General features: G+C 39.8%; 1 protein-coding gene across 3 annotated transcripts in view; it reads left to right on the top strand.

Annotated features, from left to right (window-relative positions):
• Window positions 1–22,986, top strand: part of ZNF410 (zinc finger protein 410) — a 40,703-nt gene that overhangs the window by 8,917 nt on the left and 8,800 nt on the right. For 2 of the 3 annotated variants that reach the window (XM_079914713.1, XM_079914711.1), the window contains exons 2-8: window positions 5,628–5,810; window positions 6,763–6,898; window positions 9,903–10,121; window positions 11,366–11,557; window positions 14,836–14,986; window positions 15,446–15,627; window positions 20,957–21,046. In XM_079914713.1, coding sequence (XP_079770839.1) covers window positions 5,778–5,810; window positions 6,763–6,898; window positions 9,903–10,121; window positions 11,366–11,557; window positions 14,836–14,986; window positions 15,446–15,627; window positions 20,957–21,046 — 1,003 coding nt within the window. In that variant the 5' untranslated portion in view covers window positions 5,628–5,777. The remainder of the gene's footprint in view (window positions 1–5,627; window positions 5,811–6,762; window positions 6,899–9,902; window positions 10,122–11,365; window positions 11,558–14,835; window positions 14,987–15,445; window positions 15,628–20,956; window positions 21,047–22,986) is intronic. The other variant, XM_079914712.1, reaches the window with a different exon arrangement.

Raw genomic sequence — 22,986 nt, 5'->3', positions numbered from 1 at the left:
ATTAATTAAAAAAAATTTGTACATGAATGTTATAGCAGCATTATTCATGATAGCCAAATTGTGAAAACAACCCAAATGACCGTCAACTGATAAATGGACAAATAAAATGTATATCCATGCAATAGAATATTATTTGACAATAAAAGGAAATTAAGTACTGGTACATGCTATAACAAGGATGAACATTGGAAACAGTATGCTACGTGAAAGCAGCCAAACACAAAAGATTACATATATAATTCCATTTATATGAAATGTCCAGAATAGGGAGATCCATAGAGACAAAAAATAGATTAGTGGTTGCCTAGGCTTGGTCAGTGGAAGGTTTGGGAGGAAATGGGGAGTGATTACTAATAGGTTTCTGTTTTGGGGTGAAGAAATTGTTGTAAAATTGATTGTGGTTATGGTCGCATAACTGTGAATACACTAAAAAAATTTAGTTGTACTTTTGAAGTGAGTGACCCGTATGGTATGTGAATTACATCTCAATGAAGCTGTTAATGTAAAAAAATATTTGAATTGTAGTTTTTGAAATCTGTTAAGTGGGTAACTTGAATTGGGAATAGAAAATTTTAATTGTATATTTGCCATCACGTTTCCAGCTAACGTACATAGCAAGTTGCTGTGTTAAAGGTGAGATCCACCTAATACACTCGTTATGGTACTGAGTGCTCCAATACAGATTCTTTTGAGGTCATCCTGCCTATTCTGCTGCATCCTACTCATCTCTCTTTTGTTTATACAGCAAACATACAAACCACAAACTGGGCATCAAAATTGTGTGGTAGAACTCAGTTATAATATGGATACTGATTTGTTCCAGAAAATACATGTGTTAATTTTTTAAAAATTATCATTGAAATGACTAAAATGAAACATCACAGATAACCACGAGCATGAGAAATGGTGATCTAGAGGTATCTATTAAACTGTAAGAGAGGTGGCAGCTCCCTTCTCTAAATTGTTATTACAGATTTGCAAAAATGTCTAAAGTATAGTATATCTGATTTTTTCCCTTGTTTGGTACACATGTTCATATACTAAATTTTTTAAAATTTTCATTAGGTAAGGATATCAGAAATGGAGCCAGTGCCATCAGTTTCTAAGAAAACTAACAAATATAAAGGACAGTAAATAGTTGTCTAGTTTCTTAGAGATTTTACAGTCCTGGAATCTTCAAGTTGGAGGAACCCTAAGGTTAACCTAAGCAAACATTTGGTAATTTCTTGGCTTCTTGAAATGAGCTGGAATTGGGGAAAAGGAATTCTTAATTCTTGAATCCTGATGATTCAAGATCAGACCTAGGGAGATGTAATTACTATTCATGCCAGCCTGCTCTGTGGGTGGGAATGCTGGCTCTGCAGCTTAATAACTTGAGCAAGTAGCTGTACTAAGCCTCGGTTCCTTCCTCTCTGAAAAGAGGGATGGGTAAACTACATTGAGCAGTTACAGTGCTTGAATAAGAAAAACGTATGTGAAAGGAAAAGTCAGGGATTTATGACAGCTTTATGTGGTAAACTTAAAATGAGCCTTTTCATTTACATCTTATACATTTTTTTTATGATGAAAGTGAGGATTTCTGGAAGCTAGCATTGGGGAGAGGTTTAACCAACAGGAGAATAGACATTTATTCACGTACTTCTAAATGCCCTTTTTGTAGAGTAAGTCTTTCTTATTCTAACTTTCCACTCTACCTTGGTATGTATTGAAAACTCCCATCCTGGGTATATTTTACACTGTATGCTTATCTTGTATATAATAGTGCTTCCAATTTAAGCAAAAATTGTGTGAAATAAAGTGGACTTATTTGCCAAAATCCTGAAAGAAAAGCTTTAAGAAAGTAAGAATTTAGAGGATGGGAGGACAAGATGGCAGAGTAGAAGGACCTTGAGCTCACCTCCTCTCATGAGCACAGTAAAATCACAGCTAACTGCTGAACAACCATTGATGAAAAAGACTGGAACCTACCAAAAAGATAATCTACATCCAAAGACATAAAGAAGAAACCACGAGACGGTAGGAGGGGTACACTTGCGATATAATCAAATCCCATACTCCCCAGCTGGGTAACCCACAAACTGGAGAATAGTTATATTGCAGAAGTTCTCCCATGGGAGTGAGCATTCTGAGCCCCATATCGGGTTCCCCAGCCTGCGGGGTCTGATGTCTGGAGGAGGAGCCCTCAGAGCATTTGGCTTTGAGGGGCAGTGGGGCTTAATTACAGGAGCTCCACTCTTGGAGGGTGCACACAAGGTCTTGCACGCAATGGGACCCAGGGCAAAAGCAGTGATGACTTCATAGGAGCCTGGGCCAGACCTACCTGCTGGTCTTGGAGGGTCTCCTGGGGAGGACGGGGGTGGGGGTGGGGGTGGCTTTGGCTCCCCTTGAGGACATTGACACTGGTGGCAGAGATATCGGGGAGTATTCATCAGTGTGAACTCTTGCTGGAGGCTGACATCTTGCTTGGGTCATTATCACCAAGACCTAGCCCTACCCAACAGCCTGTAGTGCTGGGATGCCTCAGACCAAACAGCCAACAGGGCAAGAACACAACCCCACCCATCAGCAGACAGGCTGCCTAAAGACTTCCTGATCCCACAGCCACCTCTAGACATGCCCCTTTACTCGGCCTTGCCCACCAGAGGGCCAAGACCCAGCCTCACCCACCAGGGGGCAGACACCAGAAGCAAGAAAACTACAGTCTCACAGCCTGTGGAACTGAGTCTGCAAACACAAGTCAGAATCTACCCTGTGACCAGATGGTCCCTGGCCCTTGCGTGATGAGAGGGGAATGTACTGCTGGGACATCTGGACATCCCCTACAGAGGGCCACTTCTCCAAGGTTGAGAAATGTAACTAACCTACCACATACATAAAAATACAAATAGAAATTCAGACAAAATGAGATGGCAGAGGAATATGTTCTAGACAAAGGAACAAGATAAAACCCCCAAACAACAACTAAGTGAAGTGGAGATAGGCAATCTACTCAAGAAAGAGTTAAGAGTAATGATCATAAAGATGAACCAAGAACTCAGGAAAAGAATGGATGCACAGAGTGAGAAGTTACAAGAAGTTTTTAACAAAGAGTTAGAAAATACAAAGAGTGACCAAACAGTTGAAGAATACAATAACTAAAATGAAAAATACACTGGAAGGAATCAGTAGCAGAATAAATGAGGCAGAACGGATTGGTGAGCGGGAAGAAAGAATAGTGGAAAGCACTGCCATGGAACAGAATGAAGAAAAAAGAATGAAAAGAAAGGACATTTTAAGAGGCCTCTGGGACATCAAACACACTAACATTTGCATTATAGGGGTCCCAGAAGGAGAAGAGAGAGAGAAAGGGCCTGAGAAAATATTTGAAGAGATAATAGCTGAAAACTTCCCTAATGTGGGAAAGGAAACAGTTACCCAAGTCCAGGAAGTGCAGAGAGTCCCATACAGGATTAACCCAAGGGACAACATGCTGAGACACATAGTAACCAAATTGACAAAGATTGGACTTCCCTGGTGGCGCAGTGGTTGAGAGTCCGCCTGCCAATGCAGGGGACACGGGTTTGTGCCCCGGTCTGGGAAGAACCTGCATGCCGCGGAGCGGCTGGGCCCATGAGCCATGACCGCTGAGCCTGCGCGTCCGGAGCCTGTGCTCCACAACGGGAGAGGCCACAACAGTGAGAGGCCCGTGTACCCGCAAAACAAAAACAAAAACAAAAACAAATTGACAAAGATGAAAGATAAAGAGAAAATACTAAAAACAACAAGGGCAAAGCAACAAATAACATACAAGGGAACTCCCATAAGGTTGTCAGCTGATTTTTCAGCAGAATCTGCAGGCCAGGAGAGAGTGCCACAGTACATTTTAAGTGACAAAAGGGAAAAACCTACAGCCAAGAATCCTCTACCCCGCAAGGCTCTCTTTCAGATTTGATGGAGAAATCAAAACCTTTACAGACAAGCAAAAGCTAGAAGGATTCAGCACCATCAAACCAGCTTTACAACAAATGCTAAAGAAACTTCTCTAGGTGGAAAAGAAAAGGCCACAACTAGAAACAAGAAAATTACAAAATGGGAAAGCTCACTGGTAAAGGCAAACATACAGTCAAGATAGGAAATCATCCACACACAAACTAGTAGGGAGGTTAAAAAGCAAAAGTAATAAAATCATCTCCATCCACAAGAGCAGTTGAGAGATACGCAAAACAATTAGATGTAAAATATGATATCAAAACCAGTAATCAGGAGGAGAGTGAAAATGCAGGATATTTACAATGCATTTGAAATTAAGAGATCAGCAGCTTAAAACAACTGTGTATATATAGACTACTATACCAAAATTTCATGGTAACCGCAAACCGAAAATCTATAATAGATAAATACCAGCAAACCGAAAATCTATAATAGATAAATACACACAAAAAAGAAAAAGGAATCCAAACACAACACTAAGGATAGTCATCAAGAAAGTAAGAATTTAAAGTAAGGGGGGGGAAACAGCTTCATGAGTGTCCCGAGGATACTACTTTGAGAAAACACTGTTCAAATTTTGACTGTGTAATTACCTTTTATAAAAAATTGGGAAATTAAGAGAAGAAAAACGTCACACCAGCCTACCACCCACCCAGTACAGTGACTATCATGGCTGTGTGAATTTCCTTTTACTTTTTCCTGTGCTTATCTTAACTAGTTTTAATAACAAGTGTATAGTTTTTGTAATTTAATGTCTTAGCATTTCTGTTGCATTGTTTTCATAACTATTTTTTGTGTGTGTGGTACGCGGGCCTCTCACTGTTGTGCCCTCTCCCGTCGCGGAGCACAGGCTCCGGACGCGCAGGCTCAGCCGCCATGGCTCTCGGGCCTAGCCGCTCCACAGCATGTGGGATCTTCCCAGATCGGGGCACGAACCCATGTCCCCTGCATCGGCAGGCAGACTCTCAACCACTGCACCACCAGGGAAGCCCCATAACTGTATTTTTAAGTCATACAATGTCACTATAATCAACCATTACCTAATTGAATATATATCTATATTTATATGTTGCTTACAGTCATTATCACAGATGATAAGGTGAAATTCTTTGGGCATATAGCTTTTACCATACTTAAGACCTTTTCTTATTTATTTATTTTTAAATTTATTGAAGTATAGTTGATTTACAGTGTTGTGTTTCTGCTGTACAGCAAAATGATTCAGTTACATCATTACCTATATATGTATGTGTATACATTTTCGTATTCTTTTCCATTGTACTTTATGACAGGATATTGAATATAGTTCCCTGTGCTATACAGTAGGACCTTGTTTATCCATTCTATATGTAATAGTTTGCATCTGCTAATCCCAAACTCCCAATCTATTTCTCCCCCACCCCCTTCCCCCTTGGCAACCACAAGTCTGTTCTCTATGTTCTTAGAATAGATTGTTAGAAATTCTACATTAAAGTACAACTTTTTATGGGTTTTGATATCTGTTGGGCTTGTTCTATTTTAAAACAAGTGTTTTGGGCTGAATTTTTTATTTGCTTGCTTGTTGTGATTTTTGGATATGTAAAGAAGTGGCTTTGTTTTTTTAGCTACATTTTCCTACTGCTCTGAATTCTCTCTCTCTTTCTTTTTTCCTTTTTTAGGCTAAATTAATTACCCACCCAGCCCAGCATCTTACAGGAAAAGCATAACACTTCCTAGAGGAGTATGAGCATAACAGGAAGGTGTCATTGACTCCGAATTAAAATTTTAACCTGTCCCCTGAACAGCTACAGGATTTGGAAGCTGAATCAATGTTATCAGATGAGTTAGAATCCAAACCAGAGGTGAGCCCAGGCAACTGGTTTTCTTTTCTTTTGGTGGGCTGTATTCCAGAGTTTATTCTTAGTTCAGGAGTCAGCAAACTTTTTCTGTAATGGTGCCAGGTAATAAATATTTTAGGTTTTGTGGGCCATATGGTTTTGGTTGTAACTACTAGTTTATTATTTTTCTGTTACTAAGTACTTTCTCAAAAATTTAAAAATTCAATTCTTAACCTTTTATGATTTTTTATACTTGTTATTTAAATAAGTGTAAATTATTACACATTTACATAATTACATAATGACAAAATTTATGTATATGACATATATGTAATATTTACTACCACAAACCATTTTTTATTAATTTTGTATATATCTAAAAGTGTTTTCTTTTTAAATGTGATTAGGGGATTTAAACATTTAAAATTTTTATTCATTTTTCTCATTTTAATTTTAGAACATGTGTGTTGCTTAGTGGAAAGATCTCTGAATTTGGAATCATGTTACCTAAGTATGAAGACTGACATTGCTCCTAACTAGTAATGTGACCTTGGACTAGTCATTTAGTGTCTTCAACTTGATTCCTTGTCTTTAAAATACATGTTTAATCTCACTAAGTTACAGTGGGAATTAAAAGAGCCTATACACAGAAGAGTACTTTATAAAATATAATCAGTACAATGCAGTTGAATTTGTAATAGCCACCATTTAAAAATATAATTATTTTTATCATTTCTCTGTTTTATGGAAGGTGATAGAAGTTAATTATACGATTCAATTTTTATCTAGAACACTTGATAAAAATGAGTTAAAATATTATTTTGTAGTTAATCTGGTTTTTCTATGAATAAGGTTGAGACTAGCGAGCAATCAAGACTTAATTACATCATTGCCTTTTGGTAAATTCAGAGGTTTAGATCCATTCATAATAACCTGTATTATTTGTTGTCTCCACATCCCCCCCTTTCCCCTTCAGCTGCTGGTACAGTTTGTTCAGAATACGTCCATCCCACTAGGACAGGGGCTAGTAGAATCAGAAGCTAAAGACATTACTTGCTTGTCCCTCCTTCCAGTGACTGAGGCCTCAGAATGCAGTCGGCTAATGTTACCAGGTAAAAATTAAGATCACCAGAGATAAGATAAACAAGTCTTAAGAGCTTAGCCTTCTCTGTGGTACTGGTGGAATGTGATAACTGACTTTATAACTGACTGGTAGAAACTGTAAAAATTAGGATTTGTGGAGAAAAAGCAACCATGGGACTCATAAGTGCATTGTTAGTTTATTTATTTATTTAAAAAAAAAATTTTTTTTTGGCCATACCATGCAGCTTGTGGGATCTTAGTTCCCTGACCAGGGATTGAACCCGGGCCCTTGGCACTGAGAGTGTGGAGTCCCAACCACTGGACCGCCAGGGAATTCCCTGCATTGGTAGTTTAAGTCATAGGAATGGTTATGAACACCCATAGAGTGAGAGTGAGAAGAAAAGGAGGCCAAGGCAGAACTGCATGGAACTCCCTATTCAAGGTATGGGGTGAGGCAGGAGAGCCTGTGAAGGAGGGAAGAAAGAAAGGCTAGAGCAATAGGGGGAATACTGGCATAGAGTGCAGGCATGGAACCCAAGGGAATAGTCAAGTGTGACAAATGCTTCTAAGAGGCCCAGTGAGACAGGGACTGTCCCAATGAGATAGGGTCAGTGAGGTCATTGTTGACCTAGGCAGGACCTGCTCCTTGGAGAGGGAGTGGAAAGCCAGGCTGCAGTGGGTTGAGGTATCAGTGCAAGTTGAGGAAGTAACTATACTTTCTAAAGGCTGTCTTGCTATGGGAAGGAAAAAGAGAAGGACATAAAGTACATTAAAGAGTTCTTTTTTAAGATCTGAAATATTAGAGGGTGGTTTTATACTAAGAGGAAGGAGCCCATTAGAGAAGCTGCAAACACAAAGAGTAGATAATTGGTGAGGAGGCTCCAGGAGAGGTAGAAGGAAGTAGAATGCTGAGCATGGGTAGTGAGATTAGCTTTGGATGAGAAGAAGGAGATCCTATCACTTAACTATTAGGAAGGAAAACATTGTTTTTGGATGCAATGGATTCTTTATTTTCTAGAAATTGAAATATTTAAAATTTGGAATATTAATGTTAAATCAGGGGAGGGTCACCTATTGGTGACAACTTATTTGTTATAAAGTCTTCTGGTTACTATCCTCTAGTGGTGTTCTTTTTTGAGTTTTGAAGTGACTTAAGGGCAGATATATTCAACCAACCAGTGTTGATTTAAGGTTTCTCTATCTAGCTCCTGTCTTTCCCACATCGTTGATCTCTCAAGTCCCATTTTTCTACTGGTGTGTTGGGAGTGTTTCCAAATCCATGGATTTTCAATATGTGAAAATTTCCATGTGCTAATAAAATTTGATCTTCATTTGGCTTTTTTTCCTGAATTTTCTCTCCCAATTTTAATTTATTGAATAAATATTTTGACAATAATAGAGGAAATGAAAACAGGAACAAAAGCATCCATCTTCTTTTCTACATTACCTTCTTTTAGTTTTAATTTTGATTTAAAATATTTTAGACAACCAGTTATAGATAATAGTAAATGAAAACCCATGTACTCACTTCCCAGCTCATGAAACGTAGTGTTACAAACACAAATGTATCTTGTACATACCTCCCTAATCTCATTCCCCTTCCTCCCAAATATGTGTGAATCATTCCATGCATGACCTACATGTTTTCTTTTTAGCTGGGATATGTGATAGACACAGAAAAGCACAAAACTATATGGATATACCTTTTGAAGAATTATTATAAAGGAGATAGCACCACCCAATCAAGAAGTAGAACGTTGCCAGCTTCCAGGCCCTCCATGGGTTCCTTCATGATAAAAGCAACCTCTGTTCTTCCATAGGTCACCACTGCCCTCAATTTTTTGAAAATTTGTTCTTTGTTTTCCAAGTTTAATCACCCAAGTCTAATTTTAGCTGATTTTGGACTTTAAATGAGTGGAATCATATGAGTGTATCTTGTTGTACCTTTTATGTTTGTGCGATTCATCCTTGTGTGTAGCTCTGGTTTGTTTGGTTTCATTGCTATATAGTATTCTGTTATATGAGTGTACCACAACTTCTTTTTCCATGCCACAGCTGATGAATATGTACTTATTTTCCAGTGTTGTATTATGACAAACAGTGCTGCTATGAACTTTAAGAACAGTTTTTTTTGTGGTAAGGTGTATGTAAAATTTACCGTTTTAACCAGTTAAATTTACCATTTAACCAGTTGTGTGGCATTAAATTCATTCACTTTGTTGTACAACTTCATTAGGCTTTGGAATGGCATTGCTGTCCCTAGGCTTCCACTTTATTTCTATAACATTACCTGTTATCTCCTTGAAAGAAGAAAATAATGTAACCTGCCTTCTATAAAGATGAATGAAACCCCTGAAAACATCGGATGCTTTAGCACTTTTGGCAGTTCTTCATTATATTGCAACTAAAACCTTTGGAAATTCATCCCCTCCCTTAGAATAAAGTTCTAGAAGCAAGTCTTCTGAATTATTTCTTTACATCTGGTGTAAACCCAGAACCATAATGAAACATACTCATGATTCTGTACAATTTCAGTTATATCCCAGGCTGTGATTTTTCCCCTAATGACTCACCCGAACTGTCACATACATGTTATAAAAATTAGAGAGAGGTATCTTTTCCCAAGAAAAATAGTTTAAGATTTAGATCCTGTTCTTGAGTTTGTATTCATTGTGTAACTATATTTTTCAAGGGAAATATACTGATTTGGGGCCTCAAAAGGACAAAGGTCTATAATGTCCAAATGTGGATGGTTCGTATTAGTTACCACTGACCATCAGAGGAGTCTGCCCCTCACATTTTGGTTGACACCCGTTAGCTGCCTTTCACTCTCTCTTCTTTTCTGAGGCAGATTTTGTATTTATAAAATGAAAATGCTGTCTGCTCCTGTAAGGGTGTTAGATACTAAGGGATGTTACAAGGGTGTTAGGTACCACTAAGGAATGTTACAAGGGAGTTAGGTACCATATATCAAAATGGTGAACTCCTTGGAGATAGGTGCTACATAAAGCTGTGGTATTTTCCCTTTACTAGATGATACTCCAAATCATACTAACTCCTCCAAGGAGGTTCCTTCCTCGGCTGTGTTGAGAAGCCTTCAGGTGAATGTGGGTCCAGACGGAGAAGAGACGAGGGCTCAGACCGTACAGAAGTCTCCGGAGTTTTTGTCCACTCCAGAGTCTCCTAGCTTGTTGCAAGATCTACAGCCAAGTGATAGCACTTCTTTTATTCTTCTTAACCTAACAAGAGCAGGTATTCTTTACCCTTTTCTGACTTCTGCTCATGCTAAAGAAAAAAAACTGGGGAGCAGGGAATAGTTAACTTAGTCATATTTAAAGTGGAAAGAAACTATTCTTTAATTATTTTGGAGAATTGGTGTCGTTTGGTGATCAGTTGGGTATGTAGAGGGAGAAGGCAGACTCTAAGATGACTCAAAAATTTTTTGTTTGGGAAATTAAGTGGTGTCATTCACCAAGATAGTGCACACAGGAAGAGTAGGGCTGCGGGAGAATGATTAGTTCCAATTTGTGCCTGCTGATATTGAGATTTCACAGGGACATTTAGGAGGAGGTGTCCTTTAGAGAGTTAGAAACAGGAATCCAGAGTTCTAGAGAGGTCTGTTGTGAAATAAGTAGTTTTAGTGCTTATCAGCATTCAGGAAGTGTATGAAACAATGAGCATGGATTCTTTGATTCAGGAGTAGTCTGGAGCATAAACAGAAAAGAAGGCAAATCTGGGACCCTGAAAAAAAATTTTAAGAGGGTAACAGAAGAATGGGAAGCAGCTTCTAGAGAGAGGGATCTCAAGAAAACAAAATGAGAATGATGTGGGGGGAGCCAAGGAAGGAAACGTTTTAAAGAAGAAAAGGTACAGAATCATGCCAAATACCACATACTGGGCCAGTGAGATGAGGACTGGGAAGTGTATGTCCGGCAAACTCAGCAAGAGCAATTGTTATTGAGGTAGTAGAGGTGGAGCTTAGGGTTAAAGAGATAGGGAATGGACAGCAGGTGAGAAAGTAGATACACAAGTTAGAAGTTAAGAAACTTCAAGAAACATGACTTTGAAGGAACAGGTGAGAAGGTGATATTTAGAGACATAGTTGGGATTTTCTATTCTTTAAAAAAAACGATGGGAGAGACTTGAGCTTGGACAGATTGAAAGGCTGAAAGGGAAGCTGTAAGGTGGCCACTAAGGAGGAATGGGTTGAAGTTGGGAGAGGAGAAAACTAAAAGATAGGATTGGGATTCTAGAGGTGAGGGTTAGCCTGGTTGCTAGGAAAGACCGTTTTGCCTCTGAAACAGGAGTAGGTAAGATAAAGACCAGCCTGTCAGCTGGGAGTGGAAAGGTGATAACCTAATCTTGTATGAGAACAGAAGCTTGAGGTGAGAGGTGAAAGTGTGGAATAGCTGATCAGGACACAGAGTTTCTGAGCCAGGGCCAATCAAAGGATTACTTGTTGGCTAACTTTCATATATCCTCTTTGTTTCTCCCAGGTCTGGGCTCTTCAGCCGAACACTTAGTATTTGTACAAGATGAGGCAGAGGATTCAGGGAATGATTTCCTCTCCAGTGAGAGCACAGACAGTAGCATTCCATGGTTCCTCCGGGTTCAGGAGTTGGCCCATGACAGTTTGATTGCTGCTACTCGTGCACAACTGGCAAAGAATGCGAAAACCAGCAGCAATGGTGAGACCCCTGTGGTGTTTTCCTTTCCAGTATTCTGTGCAGAGATTTTGGTAATACAGTGGCTATATTTTGAGTTGCATATAATCCAAATTACTTTATTGGTAAGAGCAGAAGGCTAGAAATACGTAAATTGTTTTTCTTATTTTCTGAAAAATAACTCAGCCATGCCAGATTCATGTGCAGAATCAACTGAACTAGCATTCTCAATTGTCAGCTTTAAATAGTATACTAAACCCCTTTTAAAGGAAAAAATTTTTTCGCACATCTTGGTGTTATCTTGAATTGTTTTTATTGTGATGGTCCTTATACTTAGACCTTTTATACCGTTATGAAATTAAGACAGTTTTATCAATTAATAGAAATAAAACTATAAAACCAATAAAAATAAAATTAATTTTAAGGCAGTGTGGCAGATGATAGTGTTTTGCTGAAACTAAATTGCTGCTCATGGCGATTTAGCAATTAGCAGCTACCATAGTGCTGCTTTTTGGGGGGTTGGGGGTGGGCAGGGCAGGGCAGGGAGGGTGGAACCAATTCACCAGAAGACCTAAATATCCAAATAGGGTATAGTATGGTTTCTTTTGAGTTCAGCATGCCTGTACTATTTACTCTGTGCCACTTTTTTTCTATCCAGTAATTTTCAAAGTGTGATCCCTGGATCATCAGCATCACCAGTAATTTAGAAATGCAAATTATCAGGTCTCATCTTACTGAATCAGAAACTTGGAAGTTTTTAGTAAGCCCTCATTGTGGTTATGATGCATGTTAAAGCTTGGGGACCATCGCTCTATTCACACCACTCCTAAACCACTGCAAGACCTTTGCTTGTGTAGCATGCCATAATATTTTTTGTTTTAGGTCTGTCTCTGTATTTTCTCATTAACCTGTGACAATTAAGGTAATACAAAAAATTATTGAGATAAGGTATATACTGTCATTACCACAAACATACTGTCACTTCCATCTAAGTTGAAATACAGAAATATTTTAATTTTGTGTGTGATGCTGTATATCAGGAGTCAGCAAAGGGCCAATAATCACCTGTTTTGTAAATAAAGTTATATTGGAACACAGGCATGTCCTTTAATTACTAATTGTCTATGGCTGATACTGTGGCAAAGTTGAGTAGTTGTGACAGAGACCATATGGCCCTCAAAGCCAAAAATACCTGCTGTTTGGCCCTTTACAGGAAAAGTTTACTGACCTGCTCTATACAGTACTACTTTCTCTGGAAATTATATCCCAAATGTAAAGACCTTGCCCACATAACTGTAGGATCTTTAACGTGTTTACAGTGTTATTCAACATGTACCATATAAGGTGTTGAGTTTGTCTCTCTTGCTCTCTTTTCTTGGGGGGTGAGGGAGGGGGAAACCATTTCATCAGATGACCTCTAAATATCCAGAACTGTCATTGGCTGAGGTCATTTTAAGCTAATCTGTCTTCTGCAAACAGTGCTTTGTTTTCAAAAACAAAGTAATTTAGGGAGCACTTTGAGAAATTTTATAATGACTCAAAATACAAGACAGCTCACTCTTTTCTGAAGGATTTTTTCCCCCTGTTGTATGATTATATCAATGTTCTCATTGTATTGATATCTACAAAATTGAATGCATGAAGCCCCAACTGTCACCAGTTTATACTTTTTTTTTTAATTTAATTTATTTTTTGCCTGCATTGGGTCTTGGTTGCTGTGCGCATGCTTTCTCTAGTTGCGGCGAGCGGGGGCTACTCTTCGTTGCGGTGCGCGGGCTTCTTATTGCGGTGGCTTCTCGTTGCAGAGCATGGACTCTAGGCACACGGGCTTCAGTAGTTGCAGCACATGGGCTCAGTAGTTGTGGCATGCGGGTCCTAGAGCGCAGGCTCAGTAGTTGTGGCACACGGGCTTAGTTGTTCTGTGGCATGTGGGATCTTCCCAGACCAGGGCTCGAACCCGTGTCCCCCACACTGGCAGGCATATTCTTAACCACTGCGCCACCAGGGAAGTCCTGTCACTGGTTTAAATCTCTGGATTAGCATGGGTTTCTACAGACCTTTCATTAGAAATTAATTAGCTGGAGCTCTAGAGTTAGTGGGAAATTTTCCTTACAGTATATGCACTTCTGTGCTGTTTAAAATTTACCCATGTTTCAGTTAAACAAACAAAAAAACTATGTGGGACAATATTTAAAAAGAACAAGTTAATTAATATTAACTAGCAAAAGGCATCTTAGGTTCTGCTCTGACCTTGGAGCAATTAGTTTTATGATTAGAATTTGGTGAAGTACAGCAAGGAGAATGTAGGGCAGGAAGAAAGTAAGGTTAATAGATGGGACAGAAACTGCCTTTGATCAACTGTCAGGTTCCCGGGAGTGTGATATGTATAACATATTATCCTACTCTTGGTTCTTGAGAGGGAAATTTGGAAATATGAATCTTATTCCTAAGGTGTATGTAGTGGAAAGATAAACTCCATATGTTTATAACAGAATTAAGTGGTTGTGAATGTTTTTCTCCATTGATGTCCAACTATGAATTGAAGAAAACGAAGGAAAGGGTGCACCACCTGCTAATCTGGAATTTATTTAAAGATTTAGTTAACTGATTTCGTTTAAATTTAAGAAAGTCACTGCACCATATGCTCCTCTCCTCCCCTCCTTTTATTCTATTGAACAAAAAACTTGAGCAGTATTATCTCTAACTTTTAAAAATGTGGTAAGAAATTTGAAAATGAGCTGAGTTCTTGCATTCTTAGATATTTTGTAACTAAGGAGGGGTGGTACAGGAAATTAGAAGGTGATTCTTATTCTCTAGAATGATAGAAACAGCCAAATTGACTTCAGAAGATAGAAATCTAAGAATGGCCATCTACAAAAGAAATTACTACTGTAAGTTCACAGCTAAGCCAGACTGGCGGCTTCTCCTTAAAATACAAGTTTTTATTACCTAGAGCTTTAAGTCATCTTCTGTAGGACCCCACTCCTGGTGTTGACATACCTGCTTCCTTACCAATCTGTAATGCAAAATAGGTTGAACTCTGCTTTTTGATATGAAACCATTTTGGATATTTCTTACATTTGCCAAAGAGGCCTAGTCTTGTGGCTTTTTGTAGTTCTGTGGATTAAGTAAGGGGATGGGGATATAGAGCCCTCTCACTTCTGTTAAATGAATGCAGAGCAAGCTGGGGAAGATGAAGGATCGATATGTGATTAATGATCACTAGGAGTGGCTTTATTGTTTGAACCAAAGTATCTGAGTGGAATCCTTCCCTAGATTATAAATATGTGACTCTATTACAGGAGAAAATGTCCACCTTGGTTCTGGTGATGGGCAACCGAAAGATTCTGGGCCCCTTCCTCAAATGGAGAAGAAGCTCAAGTGTACAGTTGAAGGCTGTGACCGGACATTTGTGTGGCCAGCTCACTTTAAGTACCACCTCAAAACTCATCGGTGAGCAAACCTGAGATTCCATACTTGGAGCTTAAGAAAGTTGATGCTTCTGAAGGAACTTGACAGAAGTCCCTCCACTTGACAGATTAAAGGAAAGCAGGGGCTCCAGCTTACTTGTGGTTAAGATGTCTTTTGTTCTTTAATAGAAACATTTGCATTGTCTCATTTACCTTGTTCAAACATTTGGCACCTAAATATCTTAGAGCAAGAGTTCTCAAATCTCATCATAAAACATAATGTCTTGGAGAACTTAAAAATTATATATAAGCTTAAGCCCCACTCTAAACCTGTGAAATCAGTATTTCAAGAAGTAGGGCATCTGTAGTTCAGGTGATTCTGATACATCTAGATTTGGGATTTACTGTCTGCCTTGAGAGTCAGTAGGAGCTTTGACTTGTCTTCTCTAGCAAAGAGCATTTTCAGGCATTGTTGCGTATGTGATTTTTTTTTTTCCCCCAGAAACGACCGCTCCTTTATCTGCCCTGCAGCAGGTTGTGGGAAAAGCTTCTATGTACTGCAGAGGCTGAAGGTGCACATGAGGACCCACAATGGGGAGAAGCCCTTTATGTGCCCCGAGTCTAACTGTGGTAAGCAGTTCACTACAGCTGGAAACCTGAAGAACCACCTGCGCATCCACACAGGTGTGTGCCACCCCAGCATTCCCACAGGCCGTCTACTGCTTGGCTCAGGGCCTGCTGGCTGTCCTTAGGAGACGAAGGTTGGGGTTGTTGCTAGAACTCTGAGGATGAAATTTCTTTTTTTCAAATGCCTCATGGCACTTTTCAGTTCTTTCAGTAACATTTATTGTCACCTCTGTGTGAGAATGGACAGTTTGATTTCTGTCTCTGGTAGCCTTAAGTAGGAAGGGATATAAGACCATCACTGATAACAATGATATGATCATATATGGACAGAAATGAGCCTTTCCAAATATCTTCAAACTTAACACAGTTGTAGTTTTGGTCATTAACATTTATTGAGTTACACAAACCACACAGATTCTGTTCTAGGCACTAAATGGGGGCTAAGGTGAGGGGAAATACAAAAGCTAAGCTTAATCCCTGACTTTGAGTTTACTTTGTTGTTAGAGCCTCACAGCCTGAGAAACAGAATGGAGAAGTGACTTGTCCTGAGTCAAATAGCATGTTAATATCAACGGAGCAAAAGAAAGATATCCTGATTTCTTAATCTAAAAGCTTAAGGGTGACTTTCCAAGCCACTTGGCCCAGTTGTGCTAAGTCTCTTGCCAGAGCTTAATCACTGAACCCAGACTACTACCGTAGGATGTGTAACTATTCTTCCCACTTTCTCTTTCTCTTCCTTGTTTATTCTTGCATGCTAAAATGATAGCAGGTACAAATAAATGGCATTTAAAAAGTGAAGCCCAAGCTGAAGCCACCTTTGTTCTGCGCATGTTCCTATGATTCCCTCTAGATTGACATTACCACTGGATATATTTTAGGGCAGAATAGCTCTGTTCTCAGCTCTTTCTTTCTTTCTATTTATTTATTTATTTAATTTTTGGTCAGGTTGGGTCTTTGTTGCTGCACGTGGGCTTTCTTTAGTTGTGGCGAGCGGGGGCTACTCTTAGTTGCGGTGTGCGGGCTTCTCATTGCGGTGGCTTCTCTTGTTACAGAGCATGGGCTCTAGGTGCATGGGCTTCAGTAGTTGCAGCACACAGCCTCAGTAGCTGTGGCATGCGGGCTCAGTTGCTCCTCAGCATGTGGGATCTTCCCAGACCAGGGCTCGAACCTGTGTCCCCTGCCTTGGCAGGATTCTCAACCACTGTGCCACCAGGGAAGCCCCTCAGTTCTTTCTTGAAAGAGTATTCTTGCTCTAAGAAAGCAGTTTGAATAAAAGGACAGGAAAAACATCTAGCTGAATAGTTAAGGAAAGTAGTAGAATTCACTGTGCCTTATTAAATTCAGTAACCTCTTCATCCTTGTGCCACTTGTCATCTTTGTAGCATTTGATAAAAGTGAACATATTTTAAAATGCTTTCTTTTATTCAGAGTGTGACCTGATTTTCTCTCTTCATTCTGACTCTTGTTAGCTCTGCCTTGTTAATCTAATTGTTGACCAATTTCAGAATTTTGGGTTTCTCGCATTTTACTCAATGTGCTGTCTCATTGCAGTCTCAGGCTTCAATTTAATCATTTCTTCCTGGATGTCTCACAGATCTGAATCTCATTAATTAATATAATAATAAAAGTTAGGACTTCCCTGGTAGTGCAGTGGTTGAGAATCCACCTGCCAATGCAGGGGACAGGGGTTCGAGCCCTGGTCCGGGAGGATCCCACGTGCCACGGAGCAACTAAGCCCGTGCACCACAACTACTGAGCCTGCGCTCTAGAGCCCGTGAGCCACAACTACTGAAGCCCACACACCTAGAGCCCGTGCTCCACAACAAGAGAAGCCACCGCAATGAGAAGCCCGTGCACCACAATGAAGAGTAGCCCCCACTCGCCGCAACTAGAGAAAGCCCGCGTGCAGCAACAGACCCAACGCAGCCAAAAATAAATAAATTAAAAATAATAATAATAAAAAGTTAGCATTTATTAAGGCAATTTAATATGTACCAAGCACATATACATTATCTCATGTAATCTTCAAGGTACCTTTGTGCTTTAGATAACTGAGTTTATTGATGGAGAAACAGAAGGTTAGAGGGTTAAGGAACTTGCCCATTATGCAGCTAGGAAATGGTAGAACTGGCATTTGAATTCTGATCTGACTCCAAAGCTCTTGCAAGGATTTTATTTTCAAGTGCTGACAACTCATTTTATCTCAGATGTCAAAATTGACCTCAGATCTTTATTAGTAGTAACGGTAGTAATTAAAGCTGCCAATTTTAGTGGCTTACTATGTGCCAGGCACTATGCTTAAATATATTTAACTTGTATCATTTCATCTAATTCTCAAAATAATCTTTTGAGGTTGTATTATGTTAATTTTATAGATGAAAAACTGATTCTCATAGGTTTTAAATATCTTCCCCATACTGGTAAGTGGTAGTGCCAGAATTTGAACTCAGGGCTAACTGGCTCACGCTCAACCATTATGCAGCATTGCCTCTTGAACCTCCTCCTCCTCTTTATTGCAGCAAAATCACCATCCTCTCAGTTTCCAAATAGGAAGGCCCTCTAACTTAAGGCAGCTTGATGAGATTCCTGCCACTAGATTCTGATGAATCTGTTTTGAAATCTTTTTCTGAGGTTCTTGAGTTCATCTTGTTAAACATTTAACCTTATTTATTAACTGCAATTTTCTGTTTTCCTGGTGTTTATTCTATCATATGTATGAATATATTGTTCATTCATTCGGCGACTTTTGGAGTGCCTGGCATTCTGGGGTTAGTGTGAGTATACAGATAATGCTTTCCAAAAAGTTACAGACCACTGGAAAATCACAAACGTTAAACCGTGTGGTACAGTCTGAAAGAACAGTATAATCTAGAGCTGTGCTCCTCCCTCCTTCAAGGCCCAGCTTCTGTATTTTCACCATACCAGCCTTACTTGCTGAGTTTCTGTTTTTCTCCTTTACTCTCTCACACTGTCACACTCATAACAGTTCTGACACCAAATGTGTTTTCCTACACCAAGCAAGTCTCTGTGACATCAGGTGGGTGTCTATAATTTAACTGAATTCTGACACTATCTGGAAACAGCGTCAGATCCCACAGGTTAAGGGCTCAGCCCCACAAGACTGCCACCTACTTCAGATGTCTATTGCAAGTAGCAAGTCCCCAGGTTACTCACAACATCTGTCTGACTTGGCTACCAATTGGAGTTCCCATGACCCCCCCCACCCCACCCCCCTGTCCCGGATTCAGTTATTTGCTAGAACAGGTCATAGAACTCAGGGAAACATGTCTACCAGTTTATTATGTAATAAAGGATATGATAAAGGATACAGGTGAGCAGCCAGACAAAGAGATACACAGGGTGAAGTCTGGAATAGTCCCAGGCACGGGAGCTTCTGTCCCTGTGGAGTTGGGGTGTGCCACTCTCTTGGCACATAGACATGTTCACCAGCCCAGAGGCTCTCTGAACCCTGTACTTCTGGAATTTTTATGGAGGTTTCATCACGTAGGCATGATTGATGATTAATCCATTTCCAGGCCCTCTCTCCTCTCTGGAAAATGGGGGTAGGGCTGAAAATCTCAAGCTTCTAATCATGGCTTGGTCTTTCTGGTGACTCGCCCCCATCCAGGAGCCCACCAAGAGTCACCTCATTAGAAGAGACACTGCTGTCACCCAGTAAATTCTAAGGGGTTAGGAATTCTGTGTCAGGAATCACTGTCAAGACCAAATATTAGAACAACAGATTATCCTAGTGCTCATATCACTTAAAAAATTACAAGGGGTTCAGGAGCTCTGCATCAGGAGCTAGGATCCAAGATTAAATGTTAGAACAAAAAATTCTAGCACCCCTGTGTACAAGGGTTTTAAAGCTGTGTGTCAGGAACTGGGGCAAAGACCAATATATATACTTATTTCACACTTGTCGTTTTCTGAACTTGCCTTGGGCGCTCTCAGTTTCAAGGCTGTGCTCATACTAGTCCTTATGCCTGAAATTTCCTTTCATCCTTGTCATCTTTAAAGAGCAGCTTAAATTCAGCTTCTTTAAAAAGAGAAGTTACCGGGCTTCCCTGGTGGCGCAGTGGTTGAGAGTCCACCTGCTGATGCAGGGGACACAGGTTCGTGCCCCGGTCCGGGAAGATGCCACATACTGGGCCCGTAAGCCATGGCCGCTGAGCCTGCGCGTCCGGAGCCTGTGCTCCGCAACGGGAGAGGCCACAACAGTGAGAGGCCCGCATACCACAAAAAAAAAAAAAAAAGTTACCACAGTAAGAATTCCTCCCCTTTATAATTGCATATAGCACTTTTTTATACCAGAATTAAAGTCATTTATGAATACGTTTATCTCTCACTAGGTGGTGACCCTTGGGAGATACGGACTGCATCTCTGATTTTTTTCACTTTTTATTTTGAAACAATTATAGACTCATGAGAAGTCACAAAAAGAGTACAAAGAGTTCTGTATGTGCTTCACCCAGCTTCCACTCAGAAGTGACATCTTATGTAACCATAGTACAGTATCAAAACCAGAAAGTCAACAGTACTGTCAGTCTACAGACCTCATTCAGTTTTCACCGTGCATCTTTGATTTTTAAAATAACAAAGTAATGCTGTAGAAAATGAAAATTATGGAAAAACACAAGAAGAAAAATCATAATACCACTATCAGGTTATAACTACTGTTAACACATTGTGAGATTTTTTTGTGTACCTCTCACTAAACAGCTGTTTTTATTTGTTTGCTTTTATAAGATGGGATTATGTAATACCTATTTTATAACCTTTTTTTGTGTGTGTGTGGTATGCGGGCCTCTCACTGTTGTGGCCTCTCCTGTCGCGGAGCACAGGCTCCGGACGCACAGGCCCAGTGGCCACGGCTCACGGGCCCAGCCGCTCCGCGGCATGTGGGATCCTCCCAGACCGGGGCACGAACCCGTCTCCCCTGCACCGGCAGGTGGACTCCCAACCACTGCGCCACCAGGGAAGCCCCCTATTTTATAACCTTTAAAAATCTGTACTCTTAAATGGATCTAGAAACTCAATCTTAAAGAGAATTGATGTAAGGTAAAAATCCTGAGAGTGTATACACTGTTTTCCTGATATCCTCAGAAGGGATGGGATCACCAAAGAAGGTAGCTCAGTGCAGCTGGGGCTCAGCCCCTGAGGAGGGAGGAGGAAGTATGCTCAGAGGCAGCTACTCTAAAGAAAAGGGCAGGGCTGTCTGCAGGGCTGTGACTGAGAGGTGACACCTGCTATATAGTCCGGTTGAAATTATATAGCGTGAATTCAGGAAATCAGAGTAAGTTTTTGGAAACAGGAAAAGGTTGATGGGAAAACAGAATAATAGTTCATCAGAAGAGTGAGTCTTTATCTTATTTTCTGTCTCTAGGAGAGAAGCCTTTCCTTTGTGAAGCCCAAGGATGTGGCCGTTCCTTTGCTGAGTATTCTAGTCTTCGAAAACATTTGGTCGTTCACTCAGGTACTAGAACCTGTGCCATTCATAGATTTCAGGGAAGATGGAGAGCCAAAAGGGTAAAAGGTTAGGGTAGTGGTATAAAGAGATCTAAAGAGAAACAAACTGTTCACCATAAAGTTTCCTCCCTATCCTGACAGAACCAGAAATCAAGGCCCTTGATGCTTGCATTCAAAGGGTCATATAATCAAGGAGAAAATATCTAATTATTATTATTTTCAGCTGAGCCATTGAACTGCATTCTAATTGAGACCTTTTTCTGAGGGAATCAACAAATTTATTTGGCACTACACTGGGTACTTTATAAGTTACATCAGATATGGTCCATGGAGTTATTCAGAGCAGACTTGCCAAGGCAGAAGTGAACTCGAAGTGGAGAGAGATTCTAAAATGGAATCTGGTAATTGTTCAAATGGCTAGCCATGGGGAGCAAAGGGAAGCCAGAATGGGAGGAGTGGGGAGAAGGAACTAGAAGTTATTTATCATGAAGACAGCAAAACCGTTCAGTGGGAGCAAAGGAGTTGGAGAGGTATAATCAGTCAGGGATGTGAATTTCAGAGCTGAGATCCTAGGGGTAGAGCAGTTTTTTAATATGATGACAGATTCTAAGCAGAGATAGCAAACTGATAGCCTGTGGATTAGATGTGGACTTCCAGATGTGTTTTGCTTGGTTTGTAGAGTGTTTTCATTTTACTGTTCTTTATTTTATTACGTAAAATTTTGTCAAACATACATAAAAGTAGAGAAAAATACTTTTTTACATAACAATAATGCTGTTATCATATCTATCAAAATTAACAATAACTCCTTGGTTTTATCTGAGATTCACTCCATGTTTAATTTTTTTCCAATTGTCTCAAAAATGTCTTTTAAAGTGCCTTTGTTTAAATCAGGATCCAACAAGGTCCACTCGTTGCACTTGGCTAGTAAGTCTTCTGGAATCTAGATCTATCTGTACTTTTTGTTTTTCATGCTATAGACTTATTGCACAACAGAGTCAGTTGGTCCTGTAGCTCATCCCACGTTCTGAATTTGTTGGTTTGCCTCCTTTTCTGTCATTTAACTTGTTCCCCTATATTTCCTAAAAGCTTCAAAGGTTCGAAGATTTTGGCAAGGTTATGTTATAGGTGGTTGTGTTTCATTTTGCATCACATCAGGAGGCATACTGAGCCTAGTTGTCAAAATTGATCAATTGGTTCAGGTGGTAACACCCTGATCCCCACATTGTAATGTTCCCTAGCAGCCTTATGGTTTCATCTCTGAATGATGCCTGAATTCGTTATTTCAGCAGGGTTGTAAAATGTTATTTTTCTAATTCTATTATTCATTCACATTTGTTAGCCAGAATTCTTCTGTATAATGGGTCTCTATCAACTAGGGCTATTTGGTAATTTGTACACAAAAGGCAGGATAAATGTGTAATTCTTTTAACTGTGAGTTTTCAGAATAAGAAATTGGTACTCTGGTTACTTCTAGTAGTGTCATTTTCACTGCTTTTTTTTTCTCTCTCTCATTAATATTATCTTGAATTCATGTGTTTCTACATATTCACTGTATTTCAATCCATTATAGTTATTTTTTAACAGCTTTTGGACCTATTAATGCACATACCTTAAAGTTCACCCATTGTAAGTATACACATCAGTGATTTTTAGAAAATATATAGGATTGTACAATCACCACCACAATCCAGTTTTAGAACACTTGCATCACACCAAAAGTTCCTTTGTGCCCCTTTGCTGTCAGTTCCTGCTCCCACCCCCAGATCCAGGCAGTCATTGACCAGCTTTCTGGCTCTCTATATTCTGCCTCTTCTGGAAATTTTCTGGTCATTTCACTTAGTTTTGCTATCTACTAGTCCCCTGTAGGCATAAGGGTTTTTTTTGTTTTTGTTTTTGTTCTTTGGCATAAGTTTTTGACCCCGCTCTAAGTGTGGTTGTCTGGGT

The sequence above is a fragment of the Stenella coeruleoalba genome (genome assembly GCF_951394435.1).
Source record: "Stenella coeruleoalba genome assembly, chromosome: 2".
Taxonomy (NCBI): Eukaryota; Metazoa; Chordata; class Mammalia; order Artiodactyla; family Delphinidae; genus Stenella; species Stenella coeruleoalba.
This window is presented reverse-complemented; position numbering and strand designations above follow the sequence as displayed.